The sequence below is a fragment of the Ursus arctos genome, unplaced genomic scaffold (genome assembly GCF_023065955.2).
Source record: "Ursus arctos isolate Adak ecotype North America unplaced genomic scaffold, UrsArc2.0 scaffold_24, whole genome shotgun sequence".
Classification (NCBI taxonomy): domain Eukaryota; kingdom Metazoa; phylum Chordata; class Mammalia; order Carnivora; family Ursidae; genus Ursus; species Ursus arctos.
Genome location: NW_026622919.1, coordinates 31,443,531 through 31,470,805, shown reverse-complemented (window position 1 = coordinate 31,470,805; position 27,275 = coordinate 31,443,531). Strand labels below are relative to the sequence as shown.

General features: G+C 52.3%; 1 protein-coding gene across 6 annotated transcripts; it reads left to right on the top strand.

Moving 5' to 3' along the window:
* The first annotated feature begins 3,925 nt into the window (after positions 1-3,925).
* Positions 3,926-26,797, top strand: SEPTIN4 (septin 4). 6 transcript variants are annotated; one of them, XM_044390842.3, is made up of 14 exons: positions 3,926-5,498; positions 6,148-6,192; positions 7,573-7,580; positions 20,644-20,937; positions 21,336-21,429; positions 21,866-21,952; positions 22,456-22,579; positions 24,956-25,090; positions 25,203-25,320; positions 25,410-25,511; positions 25,697-25,793; positions 25,882-26,044; positions 26,210-26,309; positions 26,580-26,797. In XM_044390842.3, exons 1-14 carry the CDS (start codon positions 3,941-3,943, stop codon positions 26,637-26,639), a joined length of 2,985 nt encoding a protein of 994 aa, XP_044246777.3. In that variant the 5' UTR covers positions 3,926-3,940; the 3' UTR covers positions 26,640-26,797. The 6 variants fall into 6 exon arrangements, with proteins under 6 accessions (XP_044246777.3, XP_026373234.1, XP_026373236.1 ...); XM_026517449.4 differs by lacking the exons at positions 3,926-5,498; positions 6,148-6,192; positions 7,573-7,580 and adding an exon at positions 15,582-15,688; XM_026517448.4 differs by lacking the exons at positions 3,926-5,498; positions 6,148-6,192; positions 7,573-7,580 and adding an exon at positions 18,172-18,465.
* Positions 26,798-27,275: the final 478 nt, after the last annotated feature.

The window sequence follows — 27,275 nt, the reverse complement described above, 5'->3', positions numbered from 1 at the left end:
TCATTATAATTAAGTAACCATAAATGTAGTCAAATTTATTAGGATTCACTTGAAGAAAAACTGCTTAACAAAAAAGGAAAAGTTAGTGTAAAGCGTAGAAAAATGATGTTTTAGGAGCCAGACACAGGGAGTGGGTGCTCAGCCAAAGCATTGTGGGTGTGGGTGTGTGTGTATGGGGGGTGCACTATGTATGTCTAGTGCTCTGTGACAGGTGTTGCCCTCTTGTGGATCATCATACTAACTTCCTGATCCAATTCCATGTTCATCGAGCAACTTTTCCTCCTCTTGAAGTTGGTCTGTCTATAGGGAGAGAATGACGGGGCTTTTCAATCCGCTCCATACTTGTGTGTCTCAAAGTATATTAGTAAATTGCTATTCTGGTTTATATATTGGGCTCTGTGCTTGGTTAATGAGAGTCAACGCTAGAGAAATCGATTCTACATAATCTGCTACATAAGAAGTCACCTCCAAATCTTAGTGACTTAAAATAGCAATAACCATTTAATTTAATTTAATTTAATTTATTTGAGAGAGAGGGGCGGGGAGAGGAAGGGAGAGCCCAAGCATGATCACGGGGATGGGCAGAGAGGGAAGCAGACTCTCCCTGAGCAGGGAGCCTGACTCAGGGCTCCATCCCAGGACCCCAGGATCACGGCTGGAGCTGAAGGCAGATGCTTAACTGACTGAACCACCCAGGTGCCCCAGAAATAACCATGTATTGTCTCTAACAGTATTTATATGTCAGGAATTCCGAAGTGGCTCAGCTGGGCAGTTGTGGCTCAGGGTCTCTCCTGAGGTTACAGTTTGATGCATCTCCAATTTGGCTCGCTCACATGACTGGCAAATTGATCTTGGCTGTTAACTAGGGACCTCAGTTCCTTTCTACCTGGGTCTCCCATTGAGTGTCCTCACCACATGGCAGCTGGTTTTCCCCAGAGTGAGCAATCCAAGAGACCAAGGCAAAAGGTGCAATGCCATTATGATCTAGCTTCAGAAATCACATACCATTGGGGCACCTGGGTGGCACAGTGGGTTGAGTTTCTGACTCTTGGTTTTGGCTCAGGTCGTGATCTTGGGGTCTTGAGATCAAGCCCTGCATTGGGCTCTGGACTCAGTGCAGAGGCCGCTTGGGATTCTCTCTCTTCTCCCTCTGCCCCTCCTGCTTGTGCTCTTGCTCTCTCAAATAAAGATTTATTTATTAGTGAGAGAGAGAGAGAAGAGTGTGAGCCAGGGGGTGCAGGGTGGAGAGGGGAGAGGGAGAGAAAGAATCCTCAAGCAGACTCCCCACTGAGTGTGGAGCCGTTGTGGGGCTCCATCCCAGGACTCCGAGATCATGACCTGAGCCGAAACCAAGGGTTGGTTGCTCAACTGACGGAGCCACTCAGGCACTCCTAAATAAATAAACCTTTTTGAAAAAAGAAGTCACATACCATCATTTCTGCTATATTCTATTGGTCACAGAAGGCAAGCCCTGATTCAGAATAAGGGGACTACACAAAAGGTGAGAACCACTGGGGGCCATCTGGAGACAGGCTACCACAGAGCCCATCAACCAAGTGCCATCCCTGGCAATCCTGTCACTTGCTATACCCCTTCCATTAAAAATAAAATAGTTTAATATCGCTTTTACACCTGTCATCACATTTTATCTTCATCATACCCCTGCCAGTAGGAAAAGCAAGAGAAGTGAGGGAGGATCACCCTCAAAGAACCCACCTGTGACTCACGCACGGATTGATTCAAGTTAGACTATTTATGATGAGGAAAATATCAGGATTCTGTGTGTTTTGCAACATTTCTGCAAAAATCACCCTTTTGTGTTTACTTATACTGAAATTGAACACTGAAAGGAAAATGTATATATTTTCCCCAATATTAAGAGAAAACAAACAGTTAAACAACTGAGCTGATTTTAATAAGATCAAAAAAGTGATAACAGTCTTAATATTACATGTTGATAGGGAAATTCAAATTCACTTTCTCAATAAATTTATAAAGAGAAATATAATCTTCCCAGGCAAACAAATAAGCATTATAGTCTCATGGTTAAAGGTTATATATCAATATGGGGCGCCTGGGTAGCGCAGTTGTTAGGCGTCTGCCTTCGGCTCGGGGCGTGATCCCGGGGTTCCAGGATCAAGTCCCACATCGGGCTCCTCCGCTGGGAGCCTGCTTCTTCCTCTCCCACTCCCCCTGCTTGTGTTCCCTCTCTCACTGGCTATCTCTGTCAAATAAATAAATAAATAATCTTTTTTAAAAAAAGGTTATATATCAATAAGTCATTGCATTGAAAGTAGAATCTCAGGGGTGTCTGGGTGGTTCAGTGGGTTAAGCATCTTGACTCTTGATTTCGGATCAGGTCAGGATGTCAGGATTGTGAGATCGAGGCCCCCATCGGGCCACGCTGGAAGTGGAAACTGCTAAAATTCTCTCTCTCCCTCTGTCCCTCCCCACCCCTCCCTCTCTGTCTTTGAAAAAAAAAAAGAAAAGGAGAAGAAAGTAGAATCTCACAGGAAAGCTTTGTTCAAGTCAGCCAGTCTCAATTTTATAACTATAGATATCAAATAATTATTAATAGGAACCGTCTTCAGTTCAACCTGGCTTACCCTTAGTATTTTCAAGATATCTGACTTGTAAATATTCTTCTACTTTTATCCTTTCCTGTAAAATAAGATAAAATGGTTAGCCAAGTGTTTTATATTCTAAAGACTTGTGTCAGTAGCTCAAGGTTTCTCAGTCTATCGAGATTCCTGTTACCTAAAAATATGTTGGTTTTCGTTTCAACTTTGTCTTTAATCAAGGTGAATTGAAAGATCCACAAACAATGAATCTGACCCTCAGATAACCACGATGGTCCTTCAGAGTCAATAGTGGGATGTGGATATGGTAGAGAGGAGCCCGTGAAAGGGAAATCAAGATGATCCTGTCTCTCACCCAGAATGGTCATCCAAGATGCAAATCAAGAAAGAACCAGAATCCATCTAATTAGGATGGCTGAGGGCAGAGGATTGTGAGAAAGGACACTAACGTTTGTTATTTGACACCTACCAGACATTGGTTTCCAGATGAAGAAACCAAAGCTCAGGAAAGTCAAGTAACTTGTCTAAGGTGCACAACTAGTCATTTATGATTGAAACCAATAACTAACTCCAAATCCTTCCTAAAATCCTACATTCACTCCTGGGCCAAGAATGTGAGAATTAATGATTTGAGCAATCTGGATTTTTACCCCAGGGTCAACCAAACCACCTCTGAAACCTAGAAAAGCCTGGAGCTCTATTTTTTTTTTTTTTAACTTTTATACAGTGCAGTTCCAAACTAAATTGGGACAACTTTGTACTTGCATCTTACTAAAACTGGGACTAACACTGAGTGATTGAGTTGAGTAGCCTTGTCTTAGTAGGACAAGAAGCCCGAGTCCTTCTCTGGATGCGTCTGGGAATTCCTAGAATCTGGGGAGAGTAAAAGAGAGTCTGGAGCCTTCTCTGTGTACTAGGAAAATCTGGTTTTGCTAAGAACTTGGCCAAAGATTTGGTGGTGTCAACTGCAAAGACAAATCCTCAGTTTCCTTGCAATTACTGCTTGAGATTCTCTGAAGAATTGTTGCTTGAAGGGGCATCTGGTTGGCTCAGTCGGTAGACCATTGCAACTCTTGATCTCAAGGTCGTGATTTCTAACCCCACATTGGGCATGGAGTCTACTTAAAAAAAATTGTGGCTGTGTGCCAGGATGTTTAGTAGGAAGCTCCTTCCTTTATGACATCACCAGGCAGGTAGCTAAGGGGACTATCTGAGACACTCTTAGAATAACAGCCACTTTTGTGGGAGTGCAAGAACAGAAGCATTTAAAACTGAGGGTAAATTTCCAGACTTCATTAAGACCCTCAATACAAGTCAGCCGGTAAAATATGGGATCTACCCAGAGGAGCTCAGTGTATCGGATGGTCAAGACTAATAAAACTGGCTCCAAGGTAGCAGTTTCAGCACCAAAAGGGTCTGAGGATACTAACACATCTCCTCAGCGGGGACAAGGGTACATTCTTGCCTCGAGCTCACGAAGTGCTACAGCCCCCGTAAGCCCTCCGCCACACCGAAGATCAGAACCTGGGCATCTCACCACTCTCTATTCAACATCAGATTATCCTCGATCTAGCTCCCCCCAGGCAGGGCCTGGCCTTGCTGGAACACCCACCCCTCGAGGAAATGAGACTCGATCAAAATCAGAAACATACCGCCATCCCTCTCTTCATCGAAAGAGCCAGCAAATTCAGACAGCTTCCCATGCTGTCCAGATGCATCGGAACGTTAGTCCATCTAGAGATGAATCAACACGAAGAGGGGGTGAGAGCAAGCCAGGGCGTGACATCAGTAATCGCTACTCATTAATCCCAGATGCCAAATCCTCTCGCCGGTTGAGTTTTGTAGACCAGAAGGATAACTTACAAACCTTACAAGAAGACGACCCACCCTCCAAGGTCCGGTACCCACAAGGGGTCAGAACTCGCCGTAGGACTTTGGTTTGCCCAAAGGATGAAGCAGTCCAAACTGAGCCCATCCGAAAGGGTTTGACTGCTACTGAGATCAGATCTTCAATGAGACCCTGTAGCCCAGAACATAGCAGTGGCCGTGTCAGTGCAGACTCTCGGACAGCCCAGAGAAGGATCCCTGGCCAAGAGTATGAAATGAGTCGTCTCAACTCAATCTATACAGAACCCAAGTCTTTGCATAGGAATATGAACATGGAATCATCCCTCAGACTCTCTATCCTTAAGGATTTGGATGGTGGACACCGAGTTTCTATACGTCCAGATCCTGAGTCTATCCGCAAGCATTCTGTCTATGCTGACATCAAGCCCTCCCCAAAGGTCTTAATATCATCAGAAGTAGAGTCCAACCTCAGGTCCTCAACCCGAGGAAACAGCGAGGTTGGCCGCAGGGTCACCATCTCCCCAGCGGGACAGTTACTATACTCAGCACCCCGTGTGACAGCTCGAGCAGTGTCTGAGAGCCCCTCCAAACCTACGTTTGTCACTCCAGAGCACAGCTATAAGCAGCACACCGAAAGGCCTTCAGAAAGTGTCTGCATGTCCCCTGGACCCTCCCGAAAGCCCTCTGCCCATGTAGAACTGGAACTGACCCCTCGGCCCTTACCCCCTCGGTCCTTACCCAGGTATGGGCCTGATTCCTCATGGTGGACCTTACTCAATCCTGAAGCTGAAACACCCCAAAGCCGGCCAACAACACCTGATTTTGAGTATAAGTCCTCTCCTCCCCCAGATCCTTTATTGTCCTTTTTTGAAATGGACTCAAGTCCTTTCTGTGAGGAAATGATGTTCCAGAGAGAGAGGGCAAGTCCATCACCACCACCAGCACCAGCAACACCACCACCACTATCATTACCAAGGGAGTCTCCAAACCAGGCACCATTGAGGGAAGTGCCACAGGCCCTCAAGTGCACCTCCAAACAACCCATTCAAAGGTTTAGTGCTTTCTTCTTGGGTATGTGAAGAAGCAGACTGCCCAGGTGCAGTCCCAATTTAGTGAGGTGGGATTTTAGGGTGGGCAGGAAAGGCCCCTTCTTCATTCCGGACCTCAGAGCTGCCCTCCTGCCAGTGCTAAAGCTAGTCCCATCCTTGAGCCCATTGGTCCATTCCTTCCCTGCCAGCTTCTCTGAGCTCCAAGCTAATGACATCGGTGACGATGCTTGGGCCGGCATCAGGCATTGACTTTTCCAGGCAACGCTGCTCAACCTTTCAATGGAAGATAGTAGAGAGTGGTTTTCAGGGTGGGAAGTGCTTCCCAAGAATGGAAATGAAGAACTGAGCTGGGGTGAGGGCTGGTAAGGACTAGTAAAGAAAATAAGATTCACAGGTAAATATTTTGACCACAAGGTGGAGAAGGTGGGGGCATAGACATGCAAGGACCCAGACTTCCGAGAGGGGAAAGGCATTAATAGTGGTACAAAGAGGGTGGAGAAAAGGGAGAGGGGAGTTTAGTCCTAGTCTGCAGGGGCTTCTTGGAGACAATCAAGGGCTGAGGGCACCTATGAGGGGAGAAATGTGGAGGTAGAAAGGGAGATGTTAAGTAGTGGGGGGAGGGATGCACATCCCACAGAGTGAAAAAAAGCAACAATCTCTATTACTTTCAGATGTCTCTGAGGAAATGTACAATCGTGTCATCTGGTGGCTAAAAGGTCTGTGCTTTTCCCCCCTATGGATCCATTGTAGGGGTCTGGGAGGCAGTAGGACAGGTGGGAGGGTGACCTCTACATATTTATAGAACTAGGTCTATCAGGACCGTACATACTGGGGGTTAGACTTGAAGAAGCAGAGGAACTTCTTGTCTATAATTCCACCATTAGAGTCATTCTTTTGGGACTTAGAACTTTTTTCATTTTCAAGAGTCTCCTTTCAATGGGAAGTAGTCACTTCTGGAATGGAAAACAGTTTAAGCCCATGCCTTTCAGTTCAGCTGGACTTACCTCTCATGTGATTTTTTTTAAAAACCAAAAAACAAGTCACCAAGACAAACTACCTGTTTCACAGTCTTCCTCAGGGCTGACTCCGCACTAACTCAGGTTGATGGGTCTCCTCTTGCCTCTTTCTGGTTCTTCAGAACTCTCTTCAAGCCCCCATAGCTGGACCTGGGAGGCATTGGCTGCTACCCAGTAGTGTCTCCAGGAATGTCAGGCATTTGCCTTGAGGCCATCAGTGGGTCCTATAGCCAACTCTAGAATCCTTTTTCTTTTCTTTTTTTTTTTTTTTAAGATTTTATTTTTAAGTAATCTCTACACCCAACATGGGGCTCGAACTCACAACCCTGAGACCAAGAGTTGCATGCTCTACCAGCTTAGCCAGCCAGCCACCCCCAACTCTAGGATCCTTAAGAGAAGTGTCCCCAGACACCCCCCCTCCCACTTTGTTCACTTGACCTCTCTAGTGGGAGGGAATGTGGGGACCAAGCCTCATTTAGTGAATCTTAGTAGCAAGGAGTGTCTGCTTTGAATGTTGTAGCCCAAAATATGCTTTAGTCTGTGAGCACGAGGGAGGCCAGGGCTCTGGATGAGGAAGTTCCTGGGGAGGAGAGAGCCCTGGGAATGCAATCCAGTCCCAACCAGCATAAGCCCTCTAAGTGATGGGCAGCAAACAGCAGAGAAGGGCATCCCTGCCCCTCAAAGGGAGCAAAGCTCTATAAAGTTGAGGTTTAGTAGAGCATGGACTCGAGTTATAAGTATTGGGTTTGAGCCCTGTGTCTATTTTCTCACAATGACCTTGGGTAAGTTATTTTCTCTCTCCGATAATTAGCTTCCCTGTTAATGAGAACAATGGCAACCTCTTAGGTCCTTATAAGGACTGACCAGCACTCAGCACGGTGCCTGGCAACAGTGAGCCCTCAGTAAATGGTAGCTATTGCTCTTTGGGCCACTTGCACTAGGAAGGATGCTGGGCCAGGTTATGCCCAAGTCCACTGAACATCTTTAGTAAAATTCTCTTTTTCCCCTCCTGTTGGTACTCTCTGAATTCCATTTGCTGCCCCCTGGGAATGCCCGACTTCTACTTCTCCATTATGACAGATGAGGAGGTAAGAACACTCCTGGAAAGTTACTCCCAGTACCTTCCTGTGCTCCCCCTTATCCAAGTCCCTCTCTTAACCTCTCATGGAAGTAGGAACGGAGGGAGACAGACAGAACTGCTCCCTATGGTTGGGCAAGTTGTTCACGCACAAGGGCACCTAACTGAGAGGGCGAGTGGGGCTGAAATCTAGCCTGCGCTCCAGTTGCCATACTGTGCACTTGTGGGGCTGCATCTCCCCAGAGGCAGATTTGCACAAAGGCGCTATACGAGCTAGTTGCAGCCCTGGAGAGATGATAAATCCTGCCAAGTGCTCTGTGGGAAGGCTGTCTGGGAAGCCATACATTGGATCAGTCTCCACTTGGCTCTCATCTCTCCAGCCTAGGGCACTCCGGAAAGGGAACACTTTTCTGGGTTACACACTATTTGAATCCTCAACTTGGAAAGGCACAAGGTGAACGCTGCTCTGGGCAGCCCCGTGTCCTGAATATGACAAAGAGTGTCCTGATTTCACAGTGCGTTGTTCCTCTAAGTACTTTAGTTCTTCTTGGCCCATGTTTGATAAGATAGTCTGAGCTTTTCCTGCCTCCATTCTTTCTCTCACCCTATCTCTCCCTTACCCAAAGCCTAGCATGGCTTCTAGTGGGTCCCATCCATGGCCTAGCCCAGGATGGACAGTTAATTACACATAGAAGACAAACAAGGGAGGTGGGGCAGGACAGCCTGAGCTCAGATAACGAAACAGCTGAAGGGGAGGTGCCAGAAATGTGGCTGCCACCCCCTCTGCCATGGCTTCCTATTCAGCCCCGTGCCCTGAGCTCTGCTGTGGGTGGGAACAGCTACTTGTAGAGATTACCTCCATGCAAGACTGTAAATCCTTTTCTCCCTCTTCCCTTCTCTTCCTTCCTTCCTTCCTCCCTCTATCCCTTCCTTCCATAAACAACTTTATTCAGATGCCTAGCACTCTGCTAGGCACTCCTGGCGGGCAAAGCATTGAACCTCAGAGCGCACACATTCTTTGGCCATGAGAAACTTACCATCTGGTTGGGGAGATAAGACATGGACAGGAAACATTTAAACAACAATATGAAATAGTTTGTGCTCAAAAGTCCAAATAAACGCAGCAGCCTGAATAAGTGCTCTTACCGGATCTTAGGAGAGAGGGAGTCATCAGGGGATGTGTGTGTGTGGTGGGGAGTCAAGTTACACCCCCCTTCTCAAAGCCAGGGGTATCTTAATAGCCCCTTGCTCACTCCTTTGATGCACTTACGTACCTTTGGGAAGGGGTTAGTGTTTTCCCTCATTCGGGATATGATGGTTTTCACTGAGCAAGTTCCTCCCTGTTCTCCCCCACCTTCATCCCCTTTCTTGGTGCATCTTGTTTTAGTTTAGGAAGTCAAAAGCCTTGGCAGCAGGACGGCTCCTTCCCAAAATAGCTCTTATCCTGTCTCGATAATTGCAGCTCTCCAGCCCTGTTCAGCAGCAGGGCTGCTCCCCAGAAGCTGGGGAGAGACTAGCTTGGCCTGCTGGTGTTCTCTGGCTCTTTGGAAGTGAGGTGGCATGGAGGAGGGCGAGGACTCCTCACCAAGTGTGAGAGTTCTAGGCCTTCCCCAGCCTGTCCTCCAGGCAGCAGGGCCCACAGGCCATGCCACAATAGAGAATCTGTGGTGCTGGTGCCCGAGGCCTCTGGTTCTTCTGATCTGGGAAGGGTTGACTGTAGAGTGTGTTCCAGAGTCCATTCCTGGCAGGAGTTCTCTGGTGGCCAGCCACAGCTCCTGGCTTGTGGACGGCTGCATGTCTGTTGTTGAGCTTCACAAGCCCTCTGGGTCCACAGCTGGGGACAGAGGCTGATTCAACCATTTCTCAAGTGTCAGTCCCTCCCAAGTGACTCCTCAAGGCCCTTTTGTCTAAGGAGCAGGGCTTATAGATGCTTCTCATCCTTGGATTGGTACACTAGGGGCTGGAATCTCCCCAGAGAAGGTTATGCTGGACTGAGGGAAACATTCCTAATGGTTTTGTTTTTGGTATCAGAACTAGCAGGAGCTCAACAGGAAGGTCCCCTACGGGGTCAGCTGGGGCTGTCTTCTCACACAGCTCTGGGGAATTCCTTGGGATAAAGCAGCTCTTGATGGGAAGGGCTGCAACGCCTCTGATGGATGGGGCTGCCTTGGCCCCAAGACCCCTTGTCCTCAAGGCGCCTAACCTACTTGCCCTTGAAAATGACTTCTCAGGCTGTCAGCAGACAAGGTGGTTTACTCCCTTCTATCTCTATCAATTATGCAAGAAACCAACTCTGGAAAACAGGCCAGGAACCAGGTGAGGCCATCTCAGTGATACCTAAGGCCGACTTCGGTGTCTTTAAAGTGACATGTCGTTTGGCCTCTGGGGATTGTATGGCTAGCCTCCTGTTGGCTCTTGAGCCTTGGGGAAGTTCTGCTCAGGTAGACTTCCTCGACAGAGAAAAATCCAGAGTCTAGGAGGAATGCAGGGTCATTCATGGGGGTGTTAACAGAATCCCGGCAGGTGGGCTATCTGAAAGGAACCCTAGAACCATCTTTCCCACTGCCCTCATTTTCTCTTGCTTTGTACAGAGGCTTATAGTTGAAAAGAGAGGGAATTGAAAGAATGGAGCAGAGCTGCTGAAAATGGGGCAGGGCACCTTGGGGGACTTTTCATAGCAGCCTGACCCCTGCCCCAGCTGCTTTTCCTGTCAGATGGTGCCTTGTTCATTTCCAGCTACCATGGGCAGCGAAGTCCAGAGCTGAATGGGAGGCTGGTAACCTCTGACCCACACTTGCTATTTTGGAGACAGGCTAGGTTGACCAACTCATCGGGGTTTGCCTGGGATGTGCCTGGTTTAGCAGCCTGTGTCCTGGGATGCCTACCGGTCCTGGGCAAACTAGGACGAATGGTGGCCCCAGGACGGGCTCGGGTGCAGTGTACGTCAGCAGGAGCCACTGGAAGCACAGGGCAGGGGGATGACATCCTGCCTGCACCGTGAGACCTGAGCAAATTGTTCCTCTGCTGTGAAATGGGGGCAGGAAAGTCCTAAGCCTCTCTCTTGGGCTTGACGGCAGAACTTAGGCCAGAATCCCTTGGTTTTCTGTTCTTCTCAGAATGATCCCACATAGGGAAGAATCTGCCACATTTATTTTGGACTCTCTGGTGTGTTTCCAGAAGCTCCTTGGTTGCCTGCCTGGAACCCATCTCCGACCTTGTATCTTGCTGCCAGACTAGCTTGGTGGTGTTTGAGTTGGTGGGTTTTTCCAGTAAGAGGAGAAACAGCAGAACTGGGCAGATGAGGGAGCTTCAGAGGGCCGGCAGCATCCTTGGGTGAGGAAGAAAATCTGTAACACAGAAGCCACCCGGACAGCTGCTCAGCCACAGGAAGGTTATCCTGAGTGACAGAAATGACCATGTCCCTTTGCCCTCCTCTGCTCAGCTGCCTTTGGCCCAGCTGCCATGAGGGGAGAGGCGAGAGACAGCTGCACCTTGGGGGCTGAAGGAACGCCCGGAGGAGGGGGACAGAATGTGAGGCAGTTCCTGAGAGAAGCCCGGGCTCTGGCACTGAGGTGGGAGGACAGGGCTGGCCAGAGCCACTTCCTCGGCACGCCCACCACAGGCAAAATCATTTAGCTCCTGGAGTCTCCACAATGGCTGTTCTTGGGAATTTGGCTCAGTAAGTCTGAAACCAAGACCTGCTTTCTAGAGACTGGAGTGCCATTTAGCTGGAGAGGCTGACTCTACTTGGTGGCAGCATGGGCATTCCAATGTCACTTTAGTCTCAGGTTCTTCTGCCGTGCCTCTACACCCATTACACACGCACATTCCTCATGTTTCGGAGGGAAAGCATTTGACATTCTGACAGCTGACAGTTGCTGATTTGGTGTTGATAATTTTCTCATTAGCTGAGATAATAGCTATCATTTTAGTGGCTGCACCATTCTAAGCGTGTTACCGTAGTGACTCTACGGCAGCCTCATGCGGTGGACTTTTTCTCCCTATTTCATGGATGAAGAAACTGAGGCTCAGAGCTGGCTCCTCAAAACTGGGCGCCCTTTAGGGAGCATCCTGCCCTAGGGATTCACACACGATGTAGAAACCCTTCTTCCACAGCCACATCTTCCTGGGAAGTAACTTCTCAGTATTTCAGCAGTACTGTCAGATATCACAGATTATGAAGGGAAAGGCTTTAGTGAGGGTAACATTTGTGTCTTTGCATGTGAACTATGAGGCTGGGAGGTGAGTATGAGCTGGTAAGCAGCCAGAATGAAGGGCAAATTATGGGTCAGTGAAGCCCAGAGCCTCAAGGCTTGTCTGTGTTCCAAAAATCAGAGTGGAAAACTGATCAATGAATCCTTTCAGTCAATTCATATTGATCAGACACCTCCTGGGGGCAGAGGCCTGGTCATCCGGGAAGACATTACATCACATGTTCACTGAATTGAAATGAGTAGAGGTTAAAATAGAAGACATACTCCCTGTCCTTGAGGGCCTTTTGGTTAGTTTGGGAGAGAAAAGTATACAGATGGGTTACTTGAAAGGGGGTGGACATCGAAGAACAAAACAAAGTCTAGTGAAATGAGATAGCAAAGCTTCTAGTATAAAGGCGCTGGGAGGGTGAAGTCCACGTAGACACAAATTTTGACTCTGTATGATGAAGACCTTTGATAAATTACTGCCCAAAGACTGAAGGGCAGTAGAGTCAGTGAGTCTTCAGCCATGGGAGGTATTGAAGAAGAAGCTGGGAGGTGAGGTGGGGGCTCTTGAAGGGGGTCACACTCCAGTGCCTCTGTAAGTCCCTTCCATCTCTCAGCTCCTGTGCCCTGCCCTACTGCAGAGAAGGTGTTGGAAAGGCCCTCTGGCTGGCCTCTAGCCCTCTGCTGGCTCCAGAACTGCCCCTCACCACAGCCATCCAGCAGGTGCCAGGAAACACAGGCTCCCTGGCCTGGCCACCCACATGTCAGGCCCCAGGATCCTGGGACACTGGGGAAACATAGCAGCAGGGGAGGGGCTTAGGGTGTTTTGTTTTCTTGCCACAGACCTTTCTGGACAGACTAGCTAAGGTTTCCTTGAAAGACACAACCCAGTGCTAGCCCTTTGGCCCCACTAGGGCCCTTGGACTATATCCTCAGTGATTCATCACCTCTGAAGGAAGGGAGGTACAAATAGTTCTTGAACCACTTAAGAGAAACTCTGTTACCCAGACCTTTGCTAGTCATACAGATCTGAAATCCTGATTTCCTGTGGTAATCACTATTTATTCTTGGCTTCTGAAACTGGGCCTTGGCTTGGCCCACGTGCAGCATCCTTGTTTAGTTCAGTGCCACACAATCTTCACCTGTGGGTAGGCAGGAAAGATCCAATGGGGGGAGGGCAGGAGTTTTTTCACACAGACCGCATTGGCCTGACCGAAGCAGAGGGAGCCCTGGCCAGCGGGCTGGAGGTGTGCACTGATCTGAGTTTCTCAGGAGAGTCAGGCTTTGTGCCAACCAAAGTGTCCACTCACCAGAGCCTTGACCTGAGTACCCCCCCACTCCTGCAGTGCCTGGGAAATTGTACTCTAGTCCAGGATATCAATTCCTGGTGGGATGTTGAATTTTAAGGAAGAGTCAGAGCTCCAGGAGCTGAGGGGCACTGAGGCAAGGTTGGCCGGCCACATGCTAACTGGAGGTGGGGAGGACACTCAGTGGTCAGTGACTCATACAAGGGCTGCTCCATCTCGGCCCCACTTCCGCCCCATGTGTCAGACTCTACCTGCACCGACCCAGAACACGAGAGCTGGAGTTGTGGGGAGTCCAAGCCTACCTTTCAATGGGAGAAACAGAGGCCTAGGGAGGGGAGGGACATTCAGGCAGTGAGATAATCACCAAAGCTGGCATGGGCTGCTAAGCGTAGGCCAAGTTCTCTCAGAAACCTAGAGCGCGGCAGGGTTAGCCTTCGAGGTTTGTGCAGGTGGAATGGCTCAAAGTCTGCCTCTAGCTCTTGTTTAGCCCAGCATGCTTCCTGTCGGGCTCTGATACAGTAATTACGAAGGTACTAAAGCACCAAGACCCTAAGAGTCTTGGCTTAGGGGTGAGTTCCACAGTCCCAGGCCTCGCCTAGGGGCTCACTTCCCTCAACCAAGCTGGCACCAACGTGCCTCAGGGGACACACGGCTTGCTGGGGCCTGAGCAGCAGGTGCCAGAGCAGAGCCGGGATTCCAGCCGCAGCTGAGGATGAGCTGGCTGAGCTGCTTTCTGAGATGTGTCCGTGTCCACTCTTGGACCACAGCCAGGGCTGGCGGGGAGGAGGGAACTTCTAATTGTGGAAAACAAGGCTTTGGGATGGGGCCTGTCTTCCTTAACATAGGTTTTCTCCCCTTGGCCCAGCACCCCCATGCAGAATGCCAGTGGAGGCACCCAAGAGGTAGTCTTATGAGTGCACGCATGAGTACTAGTGGCCTACAGCTAGTTCCCAACAGTGGGGCTTTGTATAGCCCGAGTGGATGTTTGGTTCTGACGGCAGCAGCTGCTGCTACTTCTGCAGCCTTCCAATAGCCATTGGCTTTTTTCTAAAGAAACTCTTTCATGTCTTTGTTTTCCTGAGTACAGCTTCAGATCTCTTGATCTAGCTCAGGCCTTTTCCAGGAACTACTCTATACCTTCAGAGGTTCCCTCTTATCCGAGCCAAGCTGCTGACCCCTATCCTAGTTTAATCCCCTCATTTTCTGGTGTGGGAAACGAGGTCCAGAGAGGTAAAGTGAGTTGCCCAAGGTCACCCAGCTGGGCAGGTTTCTCCTCAACTTGCTAGCTTATGAATGCCCCCAATTTCTTTAAGCAATGGCACTCCCCCTTCCATTCTTCAGTCCACCAGTGCCAAATATCCAATAACATCTCCAATAGCCACACCATGTTTTCTGAGCCTGGTCTCATCTGCATACCTAGGCCCCTTTCCCTCCCTCTGCTAAGTTCTAACTTGATCCCAACCATGACCACTGGTCACAGATTGGACTGAAATAGGGTAGGGAGGCTCTGGCCCTTCTACCAAGAGAGAGAGCCATGTTGTGCGTGGGCCTCAGTTTTGTCTAATGTGTAGTCAGGCCAGTCAGCCTGCCCTGAAGGAAGTCTCTTGGGAGTCAGAGAGAGGCATGCTTCTGGAAACTTCCACAGAAGCCTGACCAGCTCAGACCTGTATTAGCTCAGGAAATCCGTACCAACTCCCCACCCTCTAAGCATCTACTTCTCCCTTGCTGCTATGACCCTTCTGAGCCTCTAATGCCTCTAAAGCTGCTAGGGCATCTGTCCCCAAAGCATCTCACCTGCTTGCCCAGCACAGAACTGGCTCAGGCCTGGGCTGGCCTCTCCCGAGGCCCTCCTACTTTTCTCAGCCCCAGACAAGGCTCTACTGCCCCTTAAAGGCCACTAGGCCTCTTCCCTTCCACCCTTCCAGCAGATGGTCCCTGGATAATTTATGCAGCAAACCCTCTTTAATCTTTAATCTAGGGTCCTGCAGGAAGGGAACCTCTTGTCTTCTCCATAGCTTGGGTAAAGGTAGGCGTCTGACATTCTACGGCAGGAGGTGCGGAGTGGGTAGGGTCAATCCTTTAACTTGAACATCAGCTGGGGCATTTTCCGCAAACCTTTGGTAACGAATGGTTTCCCTCCCAACTCATGGGGCAAACTCCCTCTCCTTCCAAAAACATTTCCTCCTGGGGATGCCAGGTGGGCCCTTCCTTTTTCTTTGGGGATTTGCTCAAGCCCCCACTGTGATGTGCTGCCTGAAGAGGTCACTCTTAGGCGCTGAGTAAGGAAGAGCCAGGTGACCCGTGCAGCGCTGTCCTGAGCGCCCCTGCGCACCCTGCGCTTCCCGGGGTCTCGGGCTGCAAGGCCCACCCACCCACCACCGACCACCCACCGCGGGCCGCCGGCACCCGGGCGGGCGCCCGAGATCTCTGAGGGCAGGCCCCGCCCCCGGGCCGGCTCGCCCCGCCCCCGCCGCCAGGCCCCGCCCCCGGCCGGTCCGCACTCTGGGCGGCGGGCGGGGGCCGGCGGTCCGGCGAGGTCGGCTCGCAGCTCCGGCCGCGGGTCGCTCGGGCGCTGTCCAGGCGGAGCTGGCCCGACCCGGGCTGCAGCCATGGTAAGGCGCACGGGCGCGGGGCAGGGCCGGGGCGCTCAGGGCCCGCTGCTCCCGGCGGCTCCGCGGGGACCCGCGGCTCTGCAGCCCTGGCTGTGCGGGGCGGGAGGTGCTGTCTCCGGCTGCGGGCACAGGCGGACACTGCTGGTGGACGGCGCTACGTCGCCGCTTCCAAGTTTCGCCCTCAGATCCGAGCAGCGACGGAGCGGGCCCCGAACCCCGGGGTGCTGCCGGTGTTCTTGGACCGAGGGCTGGGTCGGTGCTGGGCGGAGGTGGCGGGGTGGGGGGGCCGCCAGCAGAGACGCGCAGGTTGGGCTGGGGAGGGCGCGTCTGCGACAGGCGTAGCTGAGGGTCCCCCGCCCTTGCTTGGGTCAGCTGTTACCTGGGTGACCCCTCCTCACCCACCTAGCCTGGGTTCAGGGGCCAGTACCAACTTCCTTTGGAAAACACACAGAAGAGGCCTACAAACACTGCCTGTCTCCCCAGGAGGGGTGGTGAGACGCTTGGGCCTTCCTTCCTGCAGCCTGGCACAGAGCCGCTCCCAGGCTCTTCCCCCTGCGCCCTCTGCCCGGGGACCCCTGAGAGAGGGAAGCCCAGCCCACCATCCTACCCGTGGGATCAGCTCTATCCCTCTGCCTCTGAGATAGGAACCATGGGGAATCTTCCTCCTGCTGCATCCTACACTCCCCCACTCCCAAACCGGGTCCCTCTGCAGTAGTGGGGGGTGGGGGAGCTCATTCCTGCCACATGTCTGGAGGAGAAATAGTCACCCCAGCCAGCCTCCTGGGGCCCTCAGGTGGGAAGCTTTGATGTCTGGCTGTAAGGGTGCCAGCTCTTCTCCTGCCATCCTTGCCAGAGCCTGCCACAGACACATGCCGGGGGTCAGGGCCTCCAGGACCCATGCCAGCCACCCCTCCCAGTTTGGAAGCCCCCCAGCCTTTGCCCTCCGCACTGGGACGCACAGGCTGTTTACAGAAGCAGGAGATCCATGACCAGCCTATGGGACAGGATGTTGGCTGTGGGCAGCCTCCAGAAGGGAACTCCCTGGGCCCACTGGAATCAGAAGCTTCCAGGTCTGAAAAGGCCAACATTTTGGGCTTTTGTCTTTCAAGCTGTGTCCAGGCTGAGGCCCAAGCCTTGGCTAGGAAGTCTGGGTGACCTTGTGACCTTCCCCAGAGGGGGGTTCCTGGGAGAGGCCAAGTGGTGCTTGTCTTTATCCCTGCCCCCCTTCTCCCCACATGGGTATGGACTCAGCGATTGTTCCAGTGCTGGAAGCCTGGAGGAGCACTGACTGTCCCCAGTGCCAAGCCCAGCAGGGACCAAGAGGGGCTTTTTCTGCCACACACTAAGTTCAGTTCAGCTGAGGTCTTGGTGCTTTCAGCTTGGCTGAAGCCACCCTGTTGCTCTCTAATTAAAAGATACCCCACAACCACCAGAGTCCTCGGCTGTAGGCCCTTTAGACTCATGTCTTAGGCTGATGGGTTCATGTCAAGCCAGACTGGTCTATAAGGGGTCTCTCTCTGAAAGGAGATCAGTGTCCCAGCTACTTTGGAGGTCAGTGGGTAAGGTGGGGAGAGCTCCCCAGCCCAGGAGCCCAATGGGGTTTTAGTTTGCATGGGAAAAGAATGACAGGCCACATTAATAATTACCCTGTGACTTGAAATGTACCATCTCTCCTCAGTTCAAAAACAGCTTGAGGTATCTCTCCCCAGCCTTCCTGGGAGTCAAGACAGGGCCATCCACAACTGGACATTAAGCCCTGAAATTAAGATAATATTCAAAATCACAGAGGCTGTTTCTGGCCAAACCGGAAACACTGGTCTTCTGACTCCATGTGCACACTCCCAGCCAGGCCCCTCAGTTTGTCTCCCACCTAACTGGCAACTCTGAAGCCTCTGGGATGCCAGCCTCCCTTGGGCCCGAACTCATGCCTGTCAGAGACTAAGTGCTAGCAGCTCCTCCACTGATTCTCTGGAAGGTCCTCATGAGTCAGAGATCAGGTATCCTAGGGTGGGCGGAGTGCCCCTGTGGCTGGGACTCTGCAGGGAAATCTAGGGGCAGATTCCTGGAGACAGGGGGGTTCTCTGCTGGGAAAACACAAAGGGACACTTGGAAAGAAAAGCAGGGCTGTCCCCATGAGAACATATTTCCAGGGGATTATAAGGCCTCTCACCCTACTTCAGCGCTGCTTAAAGTTACGGTGAAAGAGATTGGAGTCCTTTGGGAGTGGAGTCTCCTGGGTGGCTGTCCCCAGGTACTGATAGGCCAGGTCACCTTGGGGACAGCTCACAACCCTCTGGCAGGCCTCGAGGTCCTTGGGGGTTAATAGGAGAGGCCAGGTTGATCAAGAGCCTGTGCTGCAGACAGACTGGGGAGGCTGGTGCTGTGCCCACCGGGGTAGGCGGCGGGCAGGCGTCATGGGACAGCCAATCAGAGGAGGAGGGGACTGCAGAGAAACAGTGATCCTGCTGCAGCTGAGCTGTCCTTGGAGGGTGGGAGCCAAGGGAAAGGGAGGAGGAGGGGGTGGGGAACGACATTCCACAGGCTTTTTTGGCCCCTGACAGAGACAGGGGGGGTCAGAGAGAAAGGGAAAGGAGCAAGCCAGGAAGCTGGATTACAACAAGAGCATCGAGACTAAGCTGTTTCTGTGTGTGAGGAACTTTGCCTGGGAGATAAAATTAGACCTAGAGCTTGCCGACAGGGTGTCCGAAGCGTGGGACATGGACCGCTCACTGGGATGGCAAGGCAGTTCTGTCCCCGAGGACAGGACTGAAGCTGGGGTAAGGTACTACTCTGGGAGATGGGGGGGACCTGACCTGTCTTCCCCCTGCCTTGATGGGGATTGGGGCTCAAAGTCAAAAAATGATTTGGTCACTGTGAAAGCTGGGGGTGAGGGAGGACAGATAGGAGGTGAAGACCCTAGTGTCCTGACTCCTTGTCTAGAGCCCCTGTGGATCCCTCCTGATGAGCAGCCAAGACTGGCAGGGAACCCAGGAATGCTGGTTCCTGGTGACTATGGAAGATGGGGGATGGTAGGAGTCCCCATCAGTGTCTTCTTTTCTCCCTTAACTGCTGCCCCTCTGCTCAGTGCCCCTGGGGAAACCAGGTGGAGGACAGTCTTCTCTCTTTCGCTGGGACCAAGTGCTGGGTCACTGTGGGGTTATGCAGAGAGGCAGGATTTCCTGGAATTCCCCAGACTCGAACTGCCAGAAAACAAGACCTGCTGCACCCCATCCCCCTCAGCTCCAGCCCCATCTCCTCTCTGTTGCCATATAATGAATTCTCCAAGCTGGGACACTTTGAGAGTGAAAAGGGGCACAATTCATCACTATGCTAGGACAACAAACAAACTAGGATGGACAGTTACTCCCCTGGGACCCCACAAATATTATGGGTGAGAAAAGCCTGTTAGGCTTGCTTCAGGACAGCCTCTTTTGCTGGTTCAGTTCCCAGCCCCACATGCTGGTTCCAGTTGCCAGCTAAAGGGACTCTTTCCTTCCCTCTGTCCAGGCGGGCCCTGGAGACTGGCTACAAGCAGGTGTGGGGACGTGAGAGATGACAGCCTGGAGGTAGTTCTTAGGGGACTTTTCCCTGCAGCCTTTCTATCTCAGTCCCTTTCCTCTGACATAAACCTGGCAATGTGCATGTCTGCCTCCCTCAATTCTTCCTTCTGTAAACTGGGGACCTGCAGGAGGTTGGCCATCTTATCTCCCCTCACCCTGGCCGGGACTCCACAGTGGTCTGGGATAGCCCCCACTGGCTTGGCCAATCCCCAGAGAGTGAGTCAGCTGCTGAAGCCGGCCCTTGTCCATTGTCTGGAGGTGGCATGTGGGTATTGTGAGGCAGAGCTGAGCCCAGCACTGCCAGGCACTCCACAAAGGGGGCTGACTCCCAAAGGAGAGAGGAAGTTTTCGGGTCTAGAGTTGATGGGGGGGGGGGGGGAAGCGGCCTCTTGTCCAAGTTGGAGATGGGGGGAACAGGTCTCTACAGAGGAGCTGGCCATTCTTTGCCTACCCGTCATGGCTCAGGCCAGATCCCCTCCTGCACTGCTGGCTGAAGCTTACCCCAGGCAGAGAGGGCAAGAGACAATGGGCGCTTCCTCCTGTGTGTCCCCCCCAGTCAGGGGCTGTCAGCAGCCTAGTGTCCTCCTATCTTCCTTCACTGGGTCCGTCCCAGCTCCCTTGCTCCCCGAGCTCAGCATCCACTGGCAGGCTTACCCTTCTGTCCTGGGGCCTCGGCGCAGGTGTGGCACGGTATCTGGATAAGGGGGGTCCGATGGGCTCTACTGAGCTCTTTGCGGTGAGCCCTGGGAAGTACGCGCCTCCTGTAGAGTCTGAGCCTCGGTGTTAGAGCTCACTGACCCGCAGTGCCGGCTGGCACAGAGCCCCCTGCTGGCCCTTGATTTACCTGGGGCCCGGCAGCTCCCTTCACCCCGCCCTACTTCCCTCCCGCCCCTGCCCCTGCCCCTGCCCCTGCCCCTGCCCCATTCTGCCTGACCGTCTGCACTCTCCTTGAATCCTGAACCATGACCTCCGCTCAGCTCTAACGCCTCTATTGCTCCCCCTTATTCAGTCTGGCTTCCTGGCCTTTAGGGCAGTCCCTGGCCCCTGGCTTGGCCAGACCCCCGGGAAGGGCAGGGCGGTGAGCACCCTGTTAAGAGGGAGCGTCAGGACGGGAGTACTCAGATCCCAACAGCAGTTGCAAGGACTTTGGGGGCTGCCCAGGGCTGCTCCTGGATCCTGGGGTCTCTCCTGGCGTCGCAGCTGGGGAGGCACAGGAGCAGGTGAAGGAGGGATGGGGAACACTTCCTCTGGCTTAGCTGCTAGTGCAGTTTCTTTCCCTTCTAACAGCAAGCGCTTTCCTCTCTCTCCCTCTCGCCTTCTCCGGTCTTCCTCCTTCATTCTCCCCTTTGTGCCACCTACCCACCACCCCACCCCGCCCCACCCTCCAACCCCCAGATCAAGCGCTTCCTGGAGGACACGGATGATGCAGAACTGAACAAGTTCGTGAAGGATTTCCCAGGAAGCGAGAGCTGCCACCAGCCAGAGGGCAAGATCTGGGGGTCCAGGCCCCAAGTCCTGGAGCCAAGGCCCCAGGCCCCGGACCTCTGCCAGGATGACCTGGAGTTCAGACCCCCTTCATGGCCCCAGGCCTCTGACAGCCAGCAGTACTTCTCTGCCTCGGCCCCTCTCAGCCCCTCAGCCCGGCCCCGCAGCCCCTGGGGCAAGCTTGATCCCTATGACTCCTCTGAGGTAGAGCTGCCAGCCCTGCCTTGGCCTTTCAGTGGGCTGGTGCAGGAAGACCCAGGGAGGGAGCAGAGAGATCCCGAGTGTCTCTGTGTGTGTGCGTGCACGTGTGCGTGTGTGTGTGTGTGTGTGTAGGTGTGCGCACACGCACGCGTGCATGTTGAGCTGGGGCCCCTCTGTCTTGTGTCAGCCCCAGCTCTGTGGCGTTGACTCTCATGTGCATTGGAAACTGATATTAGTAGGGGCAGGAGCCTAGCTGGTGGCCCCAGATGGGTCTCAAAGGAGTCTGACCATGCTGCTCTAGGGTGGGGGCAGAGACCTAGGAGGGAGGGAGAAGGCTGGTGTTGGGTCCTGGGGCCCTTCCTGCCTCTCGCTCTGATGCACTCTGCCTTCCTGTCCATTAGGACGACAAGGAGTATGTGGGCTTTGCGACCCTCCCCAATCAAGTTCACCGGAAGTCTGTGAAGAAGGGCTTTGACTTTACCCTCATGGTGGCAGGTAGAGCAGGGGAAGGGCTGGGCTGGGTAGGGGGTGTTGCAGGTGGGGATGGTATATATGTGGGGTGGGGGTATGGGTAAGGAAGGAGAAAGCAGCCAGTGGCTATGCCTTTTTGCAAAATACCCAGGAGCTGTGGGTGGCCAAAAGTATCCATGTGGGGGGTGAGAGGGTGTTGAGTGGTACAAAGAACACTTGATCAACAGCTTTCTAATATATGCCTTTTTCGGTGTAACCTTGGGCAATCTCTTACCCTCGCTGGGCCTCATTCAAATAAGAAGGCTGGACAAGCTATTCTCTCTGCTTCCTTCCAGCTCTAAAATGCTATGGTTGCTTGTCTCTTCCCAATTAGATAAGAAAGCAGCTCCCTCCATACCTTGTTCTAGTGGGGTTGCCTCTTGGCCATAGCTCTTATCTTCTGTCCTCTCTGCCCCGTCAGGAGAGTCTGGCCTGGGGAAGTCCACTCTTGTCAATAGCCTCTTCCTCACTGATCTGTACCGGGACCGGAAACTACTCAGTGCCGAAGGTAAGGAAAGGAGAGGGGCATGAAGACAGGCATGTAGACTTGACCTGGGAAATCAAATCCATGCCAGACCCTGGGGGCTGGGGCCTTCTCCAGCAGGCAGGAAACCATGGCTTCCTAGAGGGATTGACGGCATCTCTCCATAGGCCTATCTAGCCTGGCAGCCCACCAGCCAGCTCCCTAAAGAGTTGGGTGCCGAAGCAGGGCAGGGACCAGAATCCTTCTCTCTGAGTGAGTCTCTGACCCCCAAAGGATTCCAGGAATCCAAGAAAAGAGCCGGGAGCAGAGAAGAGGCTGGGGCCAGAGCCAACAGCCACCGGCATTTCCTGTGTTGGGAAATGTGCTCCTTGCTGGTTCCCAGAGAACAGGCCCCCAGGCAGCCTGGGGTGGGAAGGGGGGCAGTGTGGATGAGGCAGTCTGGGCAGCAAAGCTGGTTGGGGTGGGTGGTTTGTCCTGACTGGGCAGGTCCTTGCCCTCGCCCTGGCCTCAGTTTCCCCCTTCTCCAGAACGGATCGTGCAAACTGTGGAGATCACAAAACATGCAGTGGACATAGAAGAGAAGGGTGTGAGGCTGCGGCTCACCATTGTGGACACACCGGGTTTTGGGGATGCAGTCAACAACACAGAGTGGTATGTCTGACCAAGCACAGCCCCAGCTTCCCTCTTCGTATTACACACACACACGCACACACGCACACACACACGGGTGCACCCACAGGCACAGATATAACCAAAATTCTCAGGAGGAAAGTTTGTGGCCTTGAGCATGCCACTGCCCTTACTGAGCGGCTGTCTCCTCCTGTAAAATAAGAGGGAAAGGGTTGGAATAGATGCTCTTTAATGTCCTTTCTGACTCTGACCTATAATTCCATAATGGGGATGAAGACACAAGATAAGAAAGCCTCAAAAAAGCAAACCCATGTGAAAACAAGTAGCACAGGGCCTGACACCTAGTAGTTGCTCAATAAACACCCCCCTCCCTCCTTCCTTTTCTTTCACCAGCCACATTCTAGGTGCCACAAACCACTTTTATTAAAGGAATGAGAGTGCCTTGAGGAAGGGGTGAGGAGGAGAAAGAAGAGGTGAAGGGGAGACAATTGGGTTGAACTTTGTTTAAACTACAGGAACCCTCTAGGCTAGAAGAACAGGTGACTTTGACACATATGCCATCATCCTTGGCTTTCTTTTTTCAGGAACTGGAAGGATGCTTAGATAATGGTCAGACCCAAGTGAGTAGATGAGGAGAATGAATGATGAAGACAGGAGAGGAGGTGGTGCCCTTGATGAAGTCAGGCAAGGGGTGCTAAGACCACTAGACCGAGTTCAGACCTTGATTCAGCATTTAGTAACTGTGAGGGCTCAAGCAAATGACTGCATTCCTCTTTCTTCAGCTGAAAGATACTGGCCCTTACCACCTTGCCCAGTTGATCTGAAAATCACCCTGAATGATGCATGTGAATGTGCATTAAAAACAAAAGTAAAGAGCTGTTTACATTACACTCATGGATTTTAAGATTATAATTGCAGCACCAGTGCGAAATATAAGGGCGGGGCTGCCTGTTGAAAATGATATGAATTTCAAGATGGCCACAGCAGAGAAGCAAACCAAGGGTGGGTCCTTCTGAGATCAGGGCCCTGTGCTGACTGCACCGGTGGCACGCCCAGAAAGCTGACCCTGGGTAATTGCCCCACAGACTCATCAGACCCTTATAGACCTTTCTGTGCTCTGGATCCCCATGACATGCTTTATCATTACTGTATGTGATTTTGGCTTAGCACACGGATTCGTCTTCAACTGCAGAGTCTTAGCCTTGGGGGGGGTGAGGGGGCATTTCTTCTTTAGTCTTGTGCTGGCACTGTACGTGGTCTTCTGATGGAAATATTCCTGATGGATCGAGGGGGCCTCTGTGTCATCATCGCTAGGTATATGTCTCAGCACCTGGGGCTTGCCATGAAACTCTACCCCAACCAGCACCTGGTTCCTACTCTACCAAGTAGCATCCCCACCTTCAATCAATCTACTTACCTCCTCGTCCCTTCCCTAACGATAATAATTCATTTGCTCGGCCTCACGGTATACAGTGCGCCTGCACATATGCTTGTTTAGTCAACCAGCAGGAGTTTATTGAGCATACACTAGGTGTCCAGCCAGTGCTGGGCATCTTAAGGGATACAGAACAAGTATGTGTCATCCTGGTCGCTGAGAGGCTTATGGTCTAGTGGTAGTGGGGGGGGGGGGCAGCAGTTCTCTCACATGTGTGGCAATCAAGTCAAGTTAGGAAAGAGGTCAGGTAGCGTAGCAGCAAGCACACTGAGGAGTCAGAAGGTCAAGGGCGTGGCTGGGTAGAGAATTTGCTAGCCAGAATGATCTGGATTGTCTCTTAGCTGCTGTAGATTTAGTTCCTTCATGCACGAAATGAAAGTGACGATGCTTATGTGTCCACCTATCAGGCACCTGTCAGTGAGGATGAAGCTAAGTAACAGAAGAGCAAAAGACTTGACAATTGGAGCTCTTGACTATAACATGTATGATTTCTCACCGTGTGGTGGAGAGAAGGGGAGAGCGCTGATGTACACTGGAAGAGATAGTTCTTAGCCGTGGCCTTGAAGGATGGGGTGGTTTAGAGAGGTGGAGGCGACGGTAGAAGCACATGAACAAAGGTTCTGGGGCTGGACTGTGAACCCGACTGAGGGCCGCCCTGGCTTCCAGTTGGCGTTCACCTGCAGGCGCCTTATTCTTATTGGATTTGTTTTCACCTTGGTCTTTTCCTCTCATCAAACTAGTATTTATTGAACTTGGCCTGTGTGTTTAGTCGGGTTTTCTAGTGGGACAGGTGAGATACACCCCCGCCGCGCCCAGGTACCTCCCTGAAGATGTGGGAAGGCAAGCCAGGGACTAACAGAGCCCTGAGGACCCTGCCCAGGGCGTGGGCTACTCTGTAGTCCCAGAGCTCCCGAGGCAGCCCCCACTCCCACAGTTTCTCTGCTTGTCTGTCCCTGCCGCAGCTGGAAGCCTGTGGCCGAATACATCGACCAGCAGTTTGAGCAGTATTTCCGAGACGAGAGTGGTCTGAACCGCAAGAACATCCAAGACAACAGGGTGCACTGCTGCCTGTACTTCATCTCCCCCTTCGGCCACGGGTACGGTCCGAGCCTGAGGCTCCTGACACCACCAGGTGCTGCCGAGGGAACAGTCTGAGAGCGCCAGGGCAGGGCTGCCGCTCGCCCGTGGTCACACATCCCTGTTCCCCAGGCTCCGGCCCCTGGATGTGGAATTCATGAAGGCCCTGCATCAGCGGGTCAACATCGTGCCTATCTTGGCTAAGGCGGACACGCTGACACCTCCTGAAGTGGAGCGCAAGAAACGCAAAGTGAGGGAAGCTGGTGGGGGCGGGGGAGCAGGTGGGCTTCCGGAAAGGACGGGGTCTCCAGAACTGTGGGCCCCTCATGTGTTTGCCAGATCCGAGAGGAGATTGAGCGCTTTGGAATCAAGGTCTATCAGTTCCCAGACTGTGACTCTGATGAGGATGAGGACTTCAAATTACAGGACCAAGCCCTAAAGGTGGGGCCACCCCAAGGCACCCCTTTTCCATCTTGCTTCTTTGGGGCAGAAGAGGGAAGTAGAATTCTTTTTAAGGGGTGGGAGAGGACCCTGGTTCCTAGAACGAAGCAGAGAAAATACAAATAAAGGTGGAAAGGAACAGGTGAGAGCGGGGGGTATTGACAGGCCCCCTCAACTTCTTCCAGGAAAGCATCCCATTTGCTGTAATTGGCAGCAACACTGTGGTAGAGGCCAGAGGGCGGCGAGTTCGGGGCCGGCTCTACCCCTGGGGCATCGTGGAAGGTAAAGCACTGAGCTTGTGACCAGGGTATCTCCTTGCCCTCAGCGGCTCTCCCTATGCTCCTGGCTGACCCCTAGCCTTGCTATGCAGTGGAAAACCCAGGACACTGCGACTTTGTGAAGCTGAGGACAATGCTGGTGCGTACTCATATGCAGGACCTGAAGGATGTGACGCGGGAGACACATTATGAGAACTACCGGGCGCAGTGCATCCAGAGCATGACCCGCCTGGTGGTGAAAGAAAGGAATCGCAAGTATGGCCAGAAGCCAGGACAGAGCTGGCGGGGGCGGGGTGTGGGGGGGAATCCCAAGTGCAGCCTTGGGTGAGAGCAAGCTCTTCCTTTGTTCTACAGGCCTTGGGCTCAGTCCAAGCAGGGGTCCCCCTAGCCTTACCAAGCCCCTTTCCCCCTTCCCCTCAGCAAACTGACTCGAGAGAGTGGTACCGACTTCCCCATCCCTGCTGTCCCACCAGGGACAGATCCAGAAACGGAGAGGCTGATCCGAGAGAAAGATGAGGAGGTGAGAGCAGTATGGGGTGGTAGGGACTGACAGCATGGAGGGTTCCTGCTTAATTATAAACCTCAGTATTTCTTGGTTTGGGAGTAAGAAGGTTCCTGGCCCCAGTACCTATCTGGGTCCTGGATTGGTGGATTGATTGTTCTACCCAGGGTCTCCATCACACCTCTGGGCTACTACCATGACCCTGGCTAAGGGATCAGAGTGTGGGGGCACTTCCCTAACACTGTGGGACTCTAAAAGGCCCCATTTTGCTGTCTGTGCCCATTCCAGCTACGGCGGATGCAGGAGATGCTGCACAAAATCCAAAGACAGATGAAGGAGACCCATTAGCTGGCTTTCAATCCTGGATATTTAAATCTCCTCTTTGTCCTGCCCAGCCAGCCCCTCCCAGCACAAGCTCTGCTCAGGCCCCTGCAGCTACTGCCACTTCGCCTTACATCCCTGCTGCCTCCCCAGAGACTCAGAGGAAATAAAGTTTAACAAATCTATAGCTGCCTTCTGGTGTCGCTGTCTGTATGTTTACTACCTTCTGGAGACCAAGAAGATCCTAGGATCCACCTTCGAAAGGGTGCTGAAGGAGGGTGCTGGTTTCCGGCTTTTAGTAGGAAAGGGGGAGTTGGGGAAACTTTCCTCTCTTATGACAGGGTTCAGTCTCTGCCTAGAACCCAACCTGGCCTCTCCATCGTACTGACCACATCTATCCCGCCTCTATTATCTGGGGCCTGTTGTTCTGACCACATCTATCCCGCCTCTCTAACTGGGGCCTGATCCTCTCTCCATCTTTTCCACATACGGTATTTTCAGTTCTATAGAAGCTTTGGATCTGATATCTGCTCTTGGGAAAACATGGTATCAGCATGCAGCCTCCTGACTTTCTATTTCCCCTGATTTGGGGAAAGGGATATACAGAATTAAGCTCAGCACTCTAGGAAGCCTGAACAAATACTGAAACCCTTGTGATCATCA

Coding starts and splice junctions, on each gene's coding strand:
- SEPTIN4 (XM_044390842.3), top strand. CDS start 3,941: ATGGTCAAGACTAATAAAACTGGCTCCAAGGTAGCAGTTTCAGCACCA. Junction 21,953..22,455: donor GAAACTACTCAGTGCCGAAG/GTAAGGAAAGGA, acceptor CCCCTTCTCCAG/AACGGATCGTGCAAACTGTG. Junction 25,512..25,696: donor TACAGGACCAAGCCCTAAAG/GTGGGGCCACCC, acceptor AACTTCTTCCAG/GAAAGCATCCCATTTGCTGT.